General features: G+C 41.0%; 1 protein-coding gene across 4 annotated transcripts in view; it reads right to left on the reverse strand.

Annotated features, from left to right (window-relative positions):
- The window catches only part of PRKACB (protein kinase cAMP-activated catalytic subunit beta), a 115,788-nt gene that overhangs the window by 37,013 nt on the left and 59,994 nt on the right, over positions 1–18,781 (reverse strand). Inside the window, exon 2 of one of the 4 annotated variants that reach the window (XM_034779050.1) lies at positions 2,193–2,201. The exons of the other annotated variants lie outside the window; for them this stretch is intronic. Within the exon in view, the coding sequence (XP_034634941.1) occupies positions 2,193–2,201 (9 nt within the window). The remainder of the gene's footprint in view (positions 1–2,192; positions 2,202–18,781) is intronic. 4 annotated transcript variants of the gene reach the window in all.

The following is an 18,781-nucleotide window of genomic DNA, read 5'->3' on the forward strand; positions in this document are numbered from 1 at the left end:
TCATCTATACAGAATATTTTTAAAAATCCCCTACCATTGCTCTAGTATTGGTGCAGCTCCAGCGGTTCTAGCAAATGGTAGGATCCCTAAAGCAGACTAGCCACTGGTATTTTTACCACCATGCCACCTAGATCTGAAGTCAGACAACACTAGGATAAAAATGCCAGTGGCTGGTCTGCACTGCTGGCACAGGGGAAGAGGCATCAGTGCAGGGGGAAATTCAGAAAATCCTCAGAGCAGATGCAGTCTTAAAGACATGAGCAACGTTTAAAGCAGTGTTGCCCAACTTTATTACGCAGGAAGGCCACGTAAACCTAGGCACAACCTTGTGTGGGACAAACAGATTCTACATATTTTAACAAGATTTAAAGTCACCTGGGTTGATTTATATTTTGTTTTGTATGTATTTAGATAGGTTGTTTCTATGTCCGGTATTGTCTAATTACACATTAGTGTAAACTAAAATTATGTAAACATGATGACAAAACTCTTTCACCTAATCTCATTTAAGGAGAGTAATGAATAGGGCTTCCCCTGGCATGAAACTCCTCCTTACTACAAGAGGAACTATGAACATCTGATTTCATACCTGATTGTCTTTGAACCAGTAGGGAAAGAAGAATAGGGCAGTCACTTTTTGACCAAGTTTTATAAACCTAACTTTGAATTACATTCAAGTAACCTGAAAAAATATTTCATGTTACTAAAGATAAGGAAAAAAAAAAAAAAAAAACAGTTCAGGTTTTGTTTTATTTTGGTTTTTTTTTGGAGTAGATGGAAGAACATCAAAACTTATGGAGTATGTAGCATTATTACATAAAGCAATTCACCCCTCTACTGCAGAGCAGACCCAAAAAATTAACAAAATGTTATATGTTTTGTTATTCCTCACTGAATCATATTCTTTCATTGACATTTTTGGCCTCACTAAACATCCCCAGGGCATCTGTCATTGTCTGTATAGTGTAATATATATATATATTTTTTAAAATTCTTCCATATTTAATTTCACAGATACTTTATGAACTAGAGCATTTTACAAGTAATCATCCCTTTCTACTCTATTCTAATTATAGAATAAAACCTGCTAAATATTAAAAAATATATAGCATTCTGGAGAGATATTCAAGTTGCCTGAAACATCAAGAAAAAATGCTGTTCAACCCTAGAACTCCAAGAGGCCACGGGAGTTCTTCTTCCATATAAATCCTCTACCTTATCCTATGTCGCTTTTGGTCTGCTCTCTTCAGAGGCAACGTTAAAAATAGCTTCTTTAAACAAAAGTTTCTGGATCCCACTTATTTATCCTTTAAATATGCATATTATAACATACTTCATGTTTACAGTATGTTACAATGTTACATATAGTATGTTATAATTAACTGGGGAAAAAAAAAAAGCCCTTACCATAAAAACATCTGGAGGTAAAATTTTCAAAAGCACCTTAGTGACTTAGGAGCCTAAGACTATATCTACCCTACAGACTTCTATATTGGTCAGGGGCGAGAAGAGAGGTGATCCCTGACCGACATGCTCACTAAAGCCCCCACTGTAAACGTAGCTATACCAGCAAAGCTGTGCTTTTACCAATATAGCTTGTTTAGCTCATGGAAGTTGGTTTTACTAGACTGGTGAAGAGCGCATCTTTATGAGTATTGCTGCATCTATACTAGTAGAGTTTTGTCAGCCTAGTATACTGATATTCCTACACTGGTAAAGCACTTCTAGTGTAGACATAGCCTAGGTCCCATTTTCCAGCCCTACCAAGACTCCTAAGCCCCAGTAAAACTCAAATGATTGTCAGTGTGACTTAACCACTTAAATATCAAAGAAACTTTGGAAAACGGGAGTCAGGCACTTTTGAACATTTTAATCCTGGTCTCAGAACACCAACACCTGCATTTAAATTTTGTAGGTATTGTTTTTTTAAATACATAAGCAACATTCATGTTAATGAGTTGATACCAGTGGCCAGTAGCAGGAAAATATCATACAAAAATCACTTTTTGGAGTGCCAAACTGTGACAAGACCATGTAAAGTGATAGATTTATCAAATGACAACTTCCAAGTTTCCCTCAAGTGCACATTTTAGCCATTTTTCAATGTTATGATTGGACTTGTTTGGTTTTTTATTCTTCATTGTTTTTATAACAGTCTGTGACTTTGGGCTCTAATGAAAGAATGAGCATACCAAAGGTCTCTATACGTTCACCAAGGGTTTGCAGGAACATTCACCCACACAGATGAGATGATCAAGAGAGGAAAGAAAGAAAAAAAAGTTTTATGCATTTCCAAAACAAACACAGAGAAAACAAATTAATTCTAACTTGCTCCCCTAATCCCCCAAGAACAGACTCCAGAAAGAACCAATCTTCCCCCACATAGAGAAAATGGATCATGCCATATCACAGAATGTTTGAGTAGAAGGTACTAAAGCAAAACACACAAAAAGACAACACAACTCACACAGCTAAATGCTCTTATCTAGGAAGAGAAGGTTGCATTAAAAAGTGAAAGTGAAAAGTCATAGAAATAAGCTGTTTACAAGATTTCTGAGGAGATCGTGTGTTTTTCTTTAAGTTAGTCAGTCCCAACCCAATGATATAACAAATAAATAATAATAAATAAGAACTAGATGTACTGTATTATGTTGGATTACAACTACTATAATCTGCTGGAAGTGGGGCACGGGGGAAGGGAGGTTCGCTTTCCTCTGCAGCACAGGGTCACTTGCAGGTTTAAACTAGTATTAATTGTGGATTCTCTGTAACTTGAAGTCTTTAAATCTTGATTTGAGGACTTCAGTAACTCAGCCAGAGGTTATGGGTCTATAGGCAAGGTTCTGTGTCCTGCAATGTGCAGGAGGTCACATGACGATCATGATGGTCCCTTTCTGACCTTAAAGCGTATGATTTTTTTCCTGCCTTTTACCTTGTTCTAAAGACTGTTTATGTGAGCGGTACAGTGGGTGTCGGCTAGCACAGAAATAGAAGGCAATATCACCAAAATAATTCACAAAAAAAATTTCAGTCCCAGTATTGGACAATAGAGCAATAAACTCCAAAACACTGATTTGCATGAGTGAACTTAATTTAAGGTCTGTGTGTGACCGATTTTCAGCTGCACTGTAATAATTTATGAATATTATATGTTCTGTTTGATTACTATATGCATATACAGAGTTAATTCAATAGCAGGATTGTCAGGAAATGCATTCAGGAAGTTGGGGAGTTAGATCCTAAAATACACTTTTCCAACACTTTGTAGACAATGATATTCATTTTGATGCTCGTGCTTGACCAACTGCAGAATTCACCTAAATGGTTTTGGACTATCAGGGCTAACAAACGCTTGGGAAGAGAGAACAATGAACGACTAAATTTAAAAGGACACGCTCTCTCTTGGGGTGTGGGAATTGTCAGAGACACTTAACAGGAACAGACTGAGACCCAGGCCCCCCAGAGGTTAAGTGTCTGAGGTAAGCTAGACCTACCTAAGATGCTGTGTAAGACAAACATGTGCAGACCTTTTGGAGGTTTTTTTTTTAAATCCTTTTTCTCTTGTGCTATGTTTTTTTCCTCCTGTTAAGATTAAACAATATTCTGTTTTAAGGAGACAATTTAGGTCACTGTATTCACTGCTGGTCACAAGCTCCTGAAGGGAAAAACTGCAGAGCCTGAGCCAAGTCAGGTCAGGTCTGCTGGAGTAAGCACGATCAATACACAGGGTACTGCATCCTAGGACCTGGTGTAAGAGTGGGAGAATTGTGGGGATTCCACTCACAGAGATGAAGGCACGAGGTCTCACACATTGGGGGTGCACTCAGACACTACATAGGGGGTCACAGGTACAGCTAGTACTGAATGATGACAATTTGAATTACTCTGCCTTTCTTCCCCTGCCTCCCCCACATGAACACTGAGAGATATGTATTTGTTTTTCTCAAGTACAACCCACCCACCCCCACGAGCCAACAAGCCAGAAATTTGGGGGTGGTGTGGGGGAGGGAAATCTATGGATAGGATGCATGGAAAGAAAGCAAAAATTAAACTGATCAAAACTAAACACTGAGCACTACTACAAACACCGCATCTGCTGTGCTAAATGCCAGTTTCTGCTTGGCATTTAGCATGCCCTTTATCAACACACAATTTAATTTCAATTCCAGGGACTGTGATATAATCATTTAAAATCTGCAAAGATAATCAGTGTCATAAAATGAAATATTCTATGAAATCTCTACTCTCCAACTACTGACACAATATACAAATACATACAGAGAATGCATAGGCTAATCTTGTTTCAGAAAATAATATATTTACTTCGTTCATTCTGTGAAAAACACCAACTGCTTAATTTTATAGCCCTAGAGCTACCCTTTATACAGATAAATATGAATGTTTTATGAGTAAAACATGGTACACTAGCAACTGAAAGATCGGTATGGTCTAAATATAGGACTAGAATTCTCCAATGTTCTAAGTTCACCTCTTACACCCACTCACTCTGTGGTCTTGACCAAATCATAACCTCGCTATCCGAGTCTTCCCTCTATGAAATGGGAATAATTCGAAAACGCATGTGGCTGAAGTGTGGATTTGTTAACCCCTGTAAAAGTCTTTGGAGATGAAAACAGACATAAGTGCTAAGTATTAGGATGTTTCCCAGGAGATGAATTAGCTTTTCAATTCATCTTCTCCAAATAGAAACCAAATGACCCTCACTCAACTGATAACCTCAACAAAAGCAAAATATCTGAGTTTTGACAATGTGAAAGATAGTTGGTAAAAAATAAAAACCAATGCGAGATTGGAGCATGGTATGGGCAAGCTAGTCAGCTCATGCAAAGAGCTCTGTGGCTTCTAGAATTTTGGTCAAGGTCTTCCATGGTGGTCTTTTCTGGAAAGTCTCCAAAATTTTCATGGGTGGCTAGAAATAAGTGATATACACATGGTGGTTTCCTAACGGAAAAACTTCTGTTTAAATACTGCCATTCTGAAGTTAGTAAAGTAACAGAGTTTTAGGCAAACCTGTACATGTAGAACACTAGACTGAGCAATCCACAAAACATGCTCTTTAAGCCATGTAGCCCGGAGATTTCCTAGTCCTATTATGATAGACTTCCTTAAATTAGTGGGTTTAGCACTCAAGCACCATGGTGACTGGTTCAATTTAAATACAGGACCTAAATCATATCTTGAAAATTAAAATGTACAAGACACCTACTGTTCATATATTGATATGAAAGACATGCAGGGGTCACACCGGCAAGCTCTTTAGACAATACCATGGTAAGAAGTACAGCATTCACTCCAGGCTGCTAGGAAAAGATGCTGGGGTTTTACAAGAATGCTTCCCCGACAACCTTGCTAGTGAATTCTGTCTTTTGTATCAGCTTGGGTCTTTTGGGTGCCTCATAAATTTGAAGCCCTCCTTAATTCCCAGATTTGCCTGCCAGAAGAAGTGTTTTTTGATCTCTCTCTCTCCCCACCCCATTGCTCCTGTACCCCAGTCCTTTTTTTTTTTGGGGGGGGGGTCTCTCTCTCTCCTCTCTCTCATGAATACTTCAGTCTCTGCCTTTCCTAGAGTTAAGATTTTCCAAGCTCTAGTGCTCAGCTTCCCCAAGCAGCAGCAGACAGAAAATGACATAATTCTGGTAAGTTTCAGAGCTGCCCACAAGATTTTGAAATAGCAGCAGTGAAATTAGCCACAGTATTGTTTTAATTTTATTCAGTTGCTGCTTCAAAAAACAACAAGCAATAGCAGGGCTCTGTGGTTATCTATAGTCTCAGAAAGACAGCTAGCTCTGCATCAATTCAGCATTTTGAATTAAGCTCTTCACAACTATGGATACATCTTCACTGCAGAGTTAACCCAGGCTAGCCTAGCACGGGTGAAGCAGCCTTAATGCAAATCCTACTCACGCCAGGCCTGCATAAATGTTTCCACAATAGTGCTGTATTAAAACTAGTCTGCTGGGTTCTCCCAGTCCCATGGTTCTCGCAGTCCATGAAACTGTGCCACTTTAAGTATTAATCTGCAGGTTGTGCTCTCTCTGTCTAGCATGGTGCTTAAGGCTGTGGCAGTGATGTGAGAACAATACTTAAAGTAAATAAACTTCCAACTGGAGTTACGTATTACTAATGAAGTTTTGAAGGTGAAAGCAAATAGCATTTGGCAGCAAGAACTTTTAATTAAAATGTCATTAAGGAATTCAGTCTTCAAACCACAAAGTGTTTTGTAGGGCACCCAAATGACTTCTCTGCCTGTTTCTTTCCTGTCCACTAAACATAAAAAAGTGTCATTTGGGGTACATTTCTCAAAATTATGCATCTTATCGATATTACACCACAGATTTACCAAAAAGCTACTGTCAGGTTCAGGCCAACTGGTAGCATGGGAGGTGGATTTCTTGGATAGCATTTCTGTTCACATGTTATAGAAATGCAGCAGAAATGGGGCAGGCAAATCTGGGATGAAAATGCTAGCCAGCGTGGGTAACTTCCAGCGAAGAAGGGAGGAAGTACACAAGCAAGTACAGCCCAGGTAAAATTGTAGGTTACGATTAGAGGACTAACAGAACTCAGGCTTGCTTAGCCTGCCTTCTCACTGAAAAGTAGGCAGGTTGCCAGCCTGGGCTGAAGCAAAACCAAAGCTCAAGCCTATATCCTCAGTTATGCCAGCTAGCCCAGGCTTAAAGCACCCTCAAATTCATGATGGAGGCTTTTCTATGTGGATGGACAAGGGTTAGGGACAACCACTCGGGCTAGAGCCTGAGCTAACTCTGCAGTGAAGACATACTCTATAAAGGGCCAGAATTTGTTTAAAATTCTTCAATAATTAACAGTGTAGCTTTCCTCACTAGTCAGAGCAAACACATACGCGGAATGTCTGCAAGACACCCATGTGCTGGAATACAAGTACAAAACAAAAAAATTAGCAAGAGAATGGCTGGGCCAAGAATACTTCACTGCATATAACTAATAGTAAAGGGATAGCAATATTAACTAATCTAATTACACCATTCTGAATAACCTCAGATGGAGGCAGAGGGCTTAGGTAGGGAGTAAGGAGCAGAGGGAGAAAATGTAAGGGAAAAATGTGAGGAACAGAGAAGGAGAGGGAGGCAGGATACAGTGATGAAGTAAGGAGGAAAGGAGAATAAAAAAGGGGTAGGTAGTGGTAATTGGAACCTCTTCAATTTGCATGCTCCACACATTTAGGAATGAATTTGAAGCTGAAATGTACATAAATTGAGAAAAACAACTTTCACTTAAAGGCTCAAAATCAGAAGGCAGACAATTTGTTTTTCTTTAAATGGTCTCATTCATGAGTTTAAACTCTTGGTCTTGACAATATTGTAACCAAGTCTGTATTTGAGCCTCAGGCAGTGACATAGTTGTTAAAGGAACTCTTATTAGAGAACCCAACTATTTTCAACTGTTATGGCCCTAACGCTATAAGCAGCAATTTCTTTTTAAGATTCAGTTCAAACAAAGCAGAAGTGTAATGCTCACCGCCCTAGTTTTCGAGTACGGAACTGCAATAGAGTCTTGTATGACAAGTTGGACAGACTTGTAAACCTAATAGCAGGGTAGGTGCTGTTTCTTTAGCAACCATGGAATGAAGAGCTCTTTTACTGAATTTTAAATGGAGGATGTTTGGAGATCCTTGCATAAAAAGGAAAGGGTAAATTATACTTTCTTCTCCATTCCACTATGACTTCTACAGCCAAATTGGCTTTTTCTTTGATTCTTCCATCCTAGCAGGAGTAGTGAGCTCAAATATACTTCCAATTGTGATCTTTGAGCATTATCCCTTTATTATTAATCTAATCTCTTTAGAATATATAATAGTGGTCCTCAAAATGAAAGAGGCAGTGATGCTGAAAAGGTTAAATGTTAATGTTAACAGAGTGAAACAGTACAATACAATGTGGAACTGATTTTGGGTCTTTCCAGGGAGGCAGAACCAAACACAAATTAGCTAATACTAAACAGGCCTGACTCAAGAAATGTAAAACCCTGGACTTAAATTCAAGAAATGAATTTCTGTGTATGCAACATCAATTCATATGACCACAGAGACAATCAAGACTTGTACCAGCTTTGCTTTAAGAGAAGTTTGTTGTACACTTCAGTATGTTTCAACCACTACCCTTAATAAAAAATCTAAATTTAAATATATTACAAATGAACAGTAGAGATGAAAAAGTGATTATTTTCTTCAGTTCTAACATTGCAAAGAATCTAAAACTAAAAACATTAATACTTCAAACAGGATGAATATACTTTATCAAAGATTAAAAAGTCAAATCTAAAAGAAATCATATTGGTCACTTAATCCTAGGTTTAAAAAAAGGAGGCATTCATATCTAAAATGTTGCAACTAGCCCAGAATATTAAGAGTTGAAGATTTCCTGTGGGAAATATGACTGTCATGAGTTCTCACAACTCTCCCACCTAGCTTTATATCAATTCTCTTGACATCTCAAGCACTTGTTTCTACAATACAGGTACATTTTGTAGTGGTGCCCTGGAAACAGTGGCTATTTTTTTGGCTAGGTGATCTCTCTTGGGTGGAGGTTGTTTAAACTGCCTGCCTATCCCAGATATATATGAATACACAACAAGCCAATCAGGTTTTCTAGTACAGACAGTAGCATTCAGCAGATAAAATGTATACACAAATTAAATTAAATTTCTATTTATTTGAGCCATCCGTCCCTCAAAATTTCCCACACCAAAAGATGTGGGGCAACCCAATCTTTTTCTTTTCTAGAGTACTGTACCTTCCTGGCTCTGTACTAAGGGCTAGACTGTCTCTTGAAAACACAGAAATTAAAGAATTATGGCTTGGAGGACTTGTTGGCCTGCTGTCACAGAGACCATTATATGTATCAGAGAACATGTGTAAAGACCTACAGGTAGCTGATCTGTGTACATCACTCACTGATTAACTTCCTGAAAGCAGGTGACATTTTTATCCCACTTCTAACACAGTACACTGCATACAGTCCAAATTTACACGCTTCTTGGGATTTATTTTACTGTTAATTTAAACAGAGAGAAAAACTTCAGCCAGAGCTTGCTTTAGAACTTGCTTGTTTCTAGGGTTGCTCCTTGGAAAACCCCTGTCCCCCAGCCCATAGATACCTCTGCCTCAGATAAACACAAACTCTCATATGTGACTTCAAGCTAACAGGACAAGTCCGGTCAGGCTACCAGGGTAAATCAGTATAGAAGCTCTGCATCTCTATGTAGGGTTTCTGCAATTCACATCATGCCCAAATGCTGAAATATCCCTTGTGGAGCGTACTTTTAATCTTTAAAGGAAATGGTTGCCTACAGTAACAAACGGAGAAGTATTAGCGGTCCATTTATAGCCCTTAAATAGCACAGGGACTCTGACTTCCTGAAGGAGGAAGTCATGTGTAAATAAACAAATTTTCACATTTCTATGCACATCAAGTACACACCACAATTTGTCTTCGTCTACGTGAGAAAGGGGTAGGCAGAAACTAGATAAGGCTAATTATACTGTATTGATAATAGAGCAACTACTTTAGAGAGAGAAATAGGATAAAGCCATAGTATGAGACTGTCCTGATAAGAGGAAAGGCATGAGTTGAACAGAAAAGAACTGCAAGCTCACATGCTATCCTGCTAGAAATGACTGCTGCTAGAAAAATTATCTTGAAAGTGAAAAATAAATAAGAATTGAGTTAACCAGTTCTTACAGATCCAAATTATCTGCTGGGGACTCAAGGGGATATAAGATAGTGTCTAATGTAGAAGACTGCTCTAAAGAATCTGAATAGGAGGAGACAGGAAACTACAGTTATGTATCAGAGGGGTAGCCGTGTTAGTCTGAATCTGTAAAAAGCAACAGAGGGTCCTGTGGCACCTTTGAGACTAACAGAAGTATTGGGAGCATAAGCTTTCGTGGGTAAGAACCTCACTTCTTCAGATGCAAGTAATGGAAATCTCTAGAGGCAGGTATATATCAGTGTGGAGATAACGAGGTTAGTTCAATCAGGGAGGGTGAGGTGCTCTGCTAGCAGTTGAGGTGTGAACACCAAGGGAGGAGAAACTGTTTCTGTAGTTGGATAGCCATTCACAGTCTTTGTTTAATCCTGATCTGATGGTGTCAAATTTGCAAATGAACTGGAGCTCAGCAGTTTCTCTTTGGAGTCTGGTCCTGAAGTTTTTTTGCTGTAAGATGGCAACCTTTACATCTGCTATTGTGTGGCCAGGGAGGTTGAAGTGTTCTCCTACAGGTTTTTGTATATTGCCATTCCTGATATCTGACTTGTGTCCATTTATCCTCTTGCGTAGTGACTGTCCGGTTTGGCCAATGTACATAGCAGAGGGGCATTGCTGGCATATGATGGCATATATAACATTAGTGGACGTGCAGGTGAATGAGCCGGTGATGTTGTAGCTCATCTGGTTAGGTCCAGTGATGGTGTTGCTGGTGTAGATATGTGGGCAGAGTTGGCATCGAGGTTTGTTGCATGGGTTGGTTCCTGAGTTAGAGTTGTTATGGTGCGGTGCGTGGTTGCTGGTGAAGATATGCTTAAGGTTGGCAGGTTGTCTGTGGGCGAGGACTGGCCTGCCTCCCAAGGTCTGTGAAAGTGAGGGATCATTGTCCAGGATGGGTTGTAGATCACTGATGATGCGTTGGAGAGGTTTAAGCTGAGGACTGTACGTGATGGCCAGTGGAGTTCTGTTGGTTTCTCTTCTGGGCCTGTCTTGTAGCAGGAGGCTTCTGGGTACACGTCTGGCTCTGTTGATTTGTTTCTTTATTTCCTTGTGTGGGTATCGTAGTTTTGAGAATGCTTGGTGAAGATCTTGTAGGTGTTGGTCTCTGTCTGAGGGGTTGGAGCAGATGCGATTGTACCTCAGTGCTTGGCTGTAGACGATGGATCGTGTGGTGTGACCGGGGTGGAAGCTGGAGGCATGAAGGTAGGCGTAGCGGTCGGTGGGTTTTCTGTATAGGGTGGTGTTAATGTGGCCATCGCTTATTTGTACGGTGGTGTCCAGGAAGTGGACCTCCCGTGTAGATTGGTCCAGGCTGAGGTTGATGGTGGGGTGGAAGCTGTTGAAAGCATGGTGGAATTCTTCCAGGGCCTCCTTCCCATGGGTCCAGATGATGAAGATGTCATCAATATAGCGTAGGTAGAGAAGGGGTATGAGTGGACGGGAGCTGAGGAAGCGTTGTTCCAGGTCAGCCATAAAAATGTTGGCATATTGTGGGGCCATGCGGGTGCCCATAGCGGTGCCACTGGTCTGGAGGTATATATTGTCACCAAATTTGAAACAATTGTGCGTGAGGATAAAGTCACAGAGCTCAGCAATAAGTTGTGCTGTGTCATCATCAGGGATACTGTTCCTGACAGCTTGTATTCCATCTGTATGTGGGATGTTAGTGTAGAGAGCCTCTACATCCATGGTGGCTAGGATGGTGTTTTCTGGGAGGTCACCAATGCATTGTAGTTTCCTCAGGAAATCTGTGGTGTCACGGAGATAGCTGGGAGTGCTGGTGGCGTAGGGTCTGAGTAGGGAGTCCACATATCCAGACAGTCCTTCAGTGAGAGTGCCAATGCCCGAGATGATGGGGCGTCCAGGATTTCCAGGTTTGTGGATCTTAGGTAGTAGATAGAATAACCCTGGTCGGGGCTCTAAGGGTATGTTGATTTGTTCCTGTGTTAGTGTAGGGAGTGTCCTGAGTAGATGGTGTAGTTTCTTAGTGTATTCCTCAGTGGGATCTGAGGAAAGCGGCCTGTAGAATTGGGTATTGGAGAGTTGTCTGGCAGCCTCCTTCTGGTAGTCAGACCTGTTCATGATGACAACAGCACCTCCTTTATCAGCCTCTTTGATGATAATGTCAGGGTGGTTTCTGAGGCTGTGGATGGCATTGCGTTCTGCACGACTTAGGTTATGAGGCAAGCGATGTTGTTTTTCCACAATTTCTGCCTGTGCACGTCGGCGGAAGCATTCTATGTATAGGTCCAGACTGTCATTTCGGCCCTCAGGAGGAGTCCATGTGGAGTTCTTCTTCCTGTGTTGTTGGTGGGAGGGTATCTGTGTATCAGTGCGCTGTTCAGTGTTATCATGAAAGTATTCTTTGAGTCGGAGGCGGCGAAAGTAGGCTTCCAGATCACCACAGAACTGTATCATGTTCGTGGGGGTGCTGGGGCAAAAGGAGAGTCCCCGAGATAGGACAGACTCTTCTGCTGGGTTGAGTGTGTAGCTGGATAAATTGACGATATTGCTGGGTGAGTTAGGGGTACCCCTGTTGTGGCCCCATGTGGCAGGTAGGATTTTAGACAGCTTACGGTCCTTTTTCCTTTGTAGAGAGGTGAAGTGTGTAATGTAGATCTCCTGTCTTATTTTAGTAAAGTCCGTTTGTGTGGAGGGTTGGTTATTTATGAGAGTCTCCAGGTTGGAGAGCTCTTTCTTGATGTTCACACCTCAACTGCTAGCAGAGCACCTCACCCTCCCTGATTGAACTAACCTCGTTATCTCCACACTGATATATACCTGCCTCTAGAGATTTCCATTACTTGCATCTGAAGAAGTGAGGTTCTTACCCACGAAAGCTTATGCTCCCAATACTTCTGTTAGTCTCAAAGGTGCCACAGGACCCTCTGTTGCTTTTTACAGTTATGTATTGTGCCTTTAAATAGCATTACAAGTAATTACCCCACACTCTTAGGGTATGTCTACATGGGGATAAAAAGCCCATGGCTAGCCTGAGTCAGGCTTGTGAGGTTTGGGCTCTAGGCTGAAAAACTGCTGTCTAGATAGTCAGGCTTGGGCAAGAGCTAGAGTCCTGGGACCCTGCGAGGGTAGAGGGTCCCAGAGCTTGGACTGGAGCCCAAGCCCAAATGTCTAGACAGCAATTTTTAGCCCAGCAGTCTGAGTCCCGCAAGATCGACCCAGGCCAGCAGTGGCCGTGATGTGGTACTTCTATACCCGTACAGACATACCCTTAAGAAGTGAAGGCAAAGTATTCATAAAAACAAACCAGCCCATGTAAAAATTGTAAGCTGGAGGAAACAACTCTTTTGATGGAGAATATTTAAAAGATGCATGCGTGATTGATTAAGCCCTGGACTTTACAAGAATGCCACAGAAGTACCCTTCTTTGTAGAAAACAAGAATAACTTTGTTTAATGTAGCCATCTTCTCTCTCATACTCCAGACTAAGTGCAGTGAATTTCAGTATCTGATGACCGGGAACTCTGACACCTGTGTAGTCTCCTTAGCTGACTGCTTCTAGCATGCACTTGACAGTTCATCTTGAATCCTACAATGTATGTTTTGATTCAGCTATTTTAGGTCCAATAGCACATAAGTGCACCAAGTTTCTCAAACCTGGCTTGCCTGGAACTGACCCCTTCACGGCAATGAAGTACTCAGCAACCTCCAGAAACAGAGCTCTCTATCTGAAAAGGGACACAAAATAAACAACTATCCTGGATGCATGAAGGACAATCAGGAATTCTATTAAATAACCTTTGTTTAGTATTGAAATAACTGTTTATCCAACCTGATCAAAGCCCAAGCTGGCTGTTAAATTTGGTATATTCCTTCCCCATACGGGAGCATCTCAGAGAAGGAGATATTGTCAGAATAAGCGTTTGCCTAGTTTTGGGGGTTTTTAGTCTCAGTAAAGGTGCCAAATGCCTGTCCAATCTTCCAAAAAGAATAGATAGGAACTTGAATTTAAAATGTTTTACAAGTTTTGAAATAGAAAAGTTATGCTTAGGGCCCTACCAAATTCACGGCCATGAAAAACATGTCACAGACCTGTGAAATCTGGTCCTCCCCCCCCATGAAATCTAGTCTTTTGTGTGCTTTTACCATGATTTCACAGAGGAGACCAGCATTTCTCAAACTGGGGGGTCCTGACCCAAAAGGGAGTTGCAGGTGGGGTTTGCAAGGTTATTTCGGGGTGGGGGTGGGGGAGGGGGCTGTCGCAGTATTGCGACTCTTACTTCTGAGCAGTCTTCAGAGCTGGGCAGCTGGAGAGCAACAGTAGTTGGCTGGGTGCCCAGCTCTGAAAGCAGTGCCCCGCCAACAGTAGCGCAGAATAAGGGTGGCGATACCATATTATGCCTCCCTTACTTCTGCGCTGCTGCCTTCAGAGCTGGGTGCCCAGAGAATGGAGGTTGCTGATTGAGGGTCCAGCTCTGCAGGCAGCAGCGCAGAAGTAAGGCTAGTAATACCATACCATGCCATCCTTACTTCCGCGCTGCTGCTGGCAGCAGCTCTGCCTTCAGAACTAGGCGCCCGGCCAGCAGCACCGCTCTCCAGCTGCCCAGCTCTGAAGGCAGCATTGCCACCAGCAGCAGTGCAGAAGGGGAGCAGTACTGCAACTCCCCCTACAATAACCTTGCGACCTGCCCCCCACATGACTCCCTTTTCAGATCAGAATCCTTACAATTACAATACCTTGAAATTTCAGATTTAAATAGCCAAAATAATGAAATTTATTATTTTTAAAATGCTATGACAATCAAATTGACCAAAATGTACTGTGCATTTGGTAGGGGCCTAGGTTATGCTGTTTCAACTATCCTACTCACCAAAAGTGACATTCACTTGATTTGGTCTTCATCAAGCACTGCTCTCTCTCCTCCAATCTCTCTGTTACTGCGTTCCCCCTGTCCATCAGGCTGTCATTCAGCCTTCTTGCGATTTCTCATCTGCTCACAGCCCTCTCTTCTTTGCCTTCTCTTCCACTGATTTGGCTGTTGGCTCTCTTCACACCTCATTCTTCTCCACCCTTGACTCTTTGCCCCCTCTCCCATAGCAAGGTCCATCCTGCCACCCCACAGCCCAAGTTCACCCCAAAACCTATGTCTTTTGCACCTCCTCTCATGCTGCAAAGTGTCTCTGGTGAAAATCCATGACCAGACTGACTCCTTATACTACAAATTCATTCTCTCCTCCTTCTCTTCTTCTATCTTCTTAGCTAAACAACTTTCTCCAACTTAATTGAATCCCATGTCCTCCATCTCAGCTCTCTTTACACCACCTTTAACTCACACCTCAAACCCTCCCCACTGCTCTTCTGGCCTCTGCTTCTCTTCACACAGGATCTCACCAAGAGAAAACTGACAAAATACAATGTGACCTTGCCCCTCACCTTGGCTCACCTTCTGTTTGATTAAAAAAGAGAAACAAAAGAAACAGTATTTTTCAATTCATCTCATACAAGTACTGTAGTGCAATCTCCTTATTGTGACAGTGCAACTTACAAATGTAGAATTTTTTTTATATAACTGCATTCAGAAACAAAACAATGTAAAACTTTAGTGCCTACAAGTCCACGCAGTCCCGCTTCTTCTTCAGCCAATCACTAAGACAAACAAGTATGTTTACATTTACGGGAGATAATGCTGCCTGCTTATTTACAATGTCACCTGGAAGAGAGAACAAGCATTCGCATGGCACTCTTGTAGCCGGTGTTTCAAGGTATTTATGTGCCAGAAATGCTAAACATTTGTTTGCCCCTTCATGCTTCGACTTACAGATTTTATCTTTTTACAGTGCAAATATCTGTAAAAAAAATAATAATATAAAGTGAGCATTGTACACCTTGTATTCTGGGTTGTAATTGAAATCAATATATTTGAAAACGTAGAAAAACATCCACAAATATTTATAATAAATTGGTACTCTTATTGTTTAACAGTGCGATAAAACTGCAATTAATCACAATTTTGTAATCTTATGATTAATAACGGTTAATTTTTTTAATAGTCTGACAGCCCTACCTTAAACTCAAGCTAACTGCCTTGTGAGGGTATGGGTTGAAGCATGAGTGCTGTCAGTGCTGGAACTAGTAATGCAGTGGTGAGGCAGCAGTTCCAGTTACATTACCTCATAATCTGCTAATCCAATCACCCTGTTCTGCTAGTCCAATTACTTTGTGTAGTTTGAGTGCTGTTTCGGAATATGGTCAATTTTAACTCCACACACTCAAGTAGGTTACCTGGAGTGGAGCAACTAAAACATACTAACTCAAGCTAAATGTTGTAGGCAAGCCAAGTCCTTCAGAAGGAAAGGGCCATGGAAAAGAAAAGGTGATGCAAATACAGGAAGTATCTGCACCAACCAGATAGTTGTGGTAGCACTTGTATGATAGGAGCTTGAGAGATTAACCTCTGTTTGGGCCCCAAATTGTTCTTCCAGCTCGTGTAGTGCAGTGATGGGAAAATGACCTTAGTGAAGGCTGTGGGCCATTCTTTTGATGGGTTTGGGACTCTCTCTATGCCTGATGCAAAAGAATCTGGAGATGTAGGTTTGTGGAATCCATCCACAAACAGAATATGCAGCCTCTTTTTATTCTAATCTATGAACAAAACTTTTCAAAAAACCCAACAAAATCTATGATAAAATGCAATAAAATAACCTACTTGAGTCACAAAATTCAAAGCTGATGCAACTGACTCCATCAATGTAATCTTTGTGAAGTCACAAATCAAATTGTGGGGGGAAAAGACAGGAGGAGGAGCTACCCATCAGCCTACAAGGGGTGGGTGTGTGCGGGTGTGTGTGTGTGTGTGTGTGTTAAAACACACAGAAGGGACATTCTGGGCAAGATTTTTAGAATTAACAGGAGCATTCAAAGCAGACAAGGCTGTTGAGGGGTAGCTAAATGAATTCTTTATGGTGACAAATCTGAGGGACTGTCCTAGATTAAGGTGTCAATAGAGGAGGTTTTGGAACAAATTGATAAACTAAACACTAAGAAGTCATCAGGACAAGATGGTATTCATCCAAGTGTTCTGAAGGAACTCAAATGTGAAATTGCAAAACTTAACTGTGGTATGCTAATGTAAAATCATTTTTTTTAAAAAAAGGCTCCATAGGCGATCCTGACAATTACAGGCCAGTAAACCAAATTTCAGTACCAGGCAAATTAACACTACAGCTTAACACTACAGAAAAGAACAGAATTATCAGACACATAGATGAACATGATATGTTGGGGAAGAGTCTACGTGGCTTTTGTAAAGGGAAATCATGCCCCCCCAATCTATTAGAATTCTTTGTGGGTATCAAGAAACATGTGGACAAGGGTGATCCAGTGGATACAGTATACTTGGACTTTCAGAAAGCCCTTGACAAGGTCCCTCACCAAAGGCTCTTCAGCAAAGTAAGCAGTAATGAATAAGGAAGGTAGGTCTTCTCACAGATCAGTAACTGGTTAAAAGACAGGAATGAAGAGAGGTAATTTGCCTGGGCTCCCAAGAATCTGTTTTGGGACATGTGCTGTTCAACATATTCATAAATGATCTGGAAAAAGAGGCAAACCGCACTGCAAAAAGTTACAAACGGATCTCATGATACTAGGTGCCTGGGCAACAAAATGGGAGATGACATTCAATGTTAATAAATGCAAAGAAATGCATATTGGAAAACATAATCCAACTATACATACAAAATGGTGGGGTCTAAATTAGCTTTTTCCAAGATCTCTTTCTTGAGTGTCACTGCAGATAGTTTTCTGAAAACATCTGCTCCATATATGGTGGCAGTCAAAAAAGCTAGGAACCATAAGGAAAGAGACAGATAATAAGACAGAAAATATCACACTACTACATAAACTGATGATACACCCACACCTGGAATACTGTGTGCCATCCTGGATGCCCCATCTCAAAAAGGATGTATGAGATTTGGAAAAGGTATAGAGAAGGACAACAAAAATTATTAGGGGTATGGAACAACTTCTGTATGATGAAAAATTGAGACTGGGACTGTCCAGCTTGGTGAAGAGATGACTAAGGAGGGATATGATAGAGATCTATAAAACCATAAATGGTGTGGAGAAAGTGAATAAGGAAGTGTTATTTACCCCTTCACATAACACAAGAACCAACGGCTATTAACCAAGATGGTCATGGATGCAACCCCATGCTCTGGGTGTTTTAAGCCTCTGAGTGCCAAAAGCTTGTAGTGGACAGCAGGGTACGGATCACTCCACAATTGACCTGTTCTATTTATTCCCTCTGAAGCATCAGGCATTGGCCACTGTTGGAAGATAGGATACTGGGCTAGATGGTAATTGGTCTGACCCAGTTTGGCCATTTGTAAGTTAACTCAGCACAGGCAATTTCACATATAATTACCATGATCACATGATGCTGATCAGACTAAGTAAATATGTCTTCACATGTGCACATGCAGTGTTCTGAAATCTGGCCTTATGTTGTAAAAAAAAAAAACTTTATGCCAACGGGGAGCTGGCAACAAAGCATTTCATTCAGGGAAGATGCTCACAAAACAAATAATGTTACACAGAGTATCTAAACTGAAGCTATATCTGGCAGGCATGCTCTAACTTCACCTGTCTTTCCCATATCCTATGTCATCTACATGGGATAAATCTCAGCAGTAATAGTACTCTGAATACAGTAGAACCTCAGAATTATGAACACCAGAGTTATGAACCACACACCTCATTTGGAATCGGAAATACGCAATCAGGCAGCAGCACACACACACACACACACACACACACACACACACACACACACACACACACACACACACACAAAAGGGAAATACAGTACAGTACTGTGTTAAATGTAAACTACTACAAAAAAATAAAGAAATAAAGTGAAAGCATTTTTTTCTCCATAGTAAAGTTTCAAAGCTGTATTAAGTCATTGTTCAGTTGTAAACTTTTGAAAGAATAAGCATGTTTTGTTCAGAGTTACAAACATTTCAGAGATATGAACAACCTCCATTCCCCAGG

Source organism: Trachemys scripta, chromosome 8 (assembly GCF_013100865.1).
Source record: "Trachemys scripta elegans isolate TJP31775 chromosome 8, CAS_Tse_1.0, whole genome shotgun sequence".
NCBI classification, from domain to species: Eukaryota; Metazoa; Chordata; order Testudines; family Emydidae; genus Trachemys; species Trachemys scripta.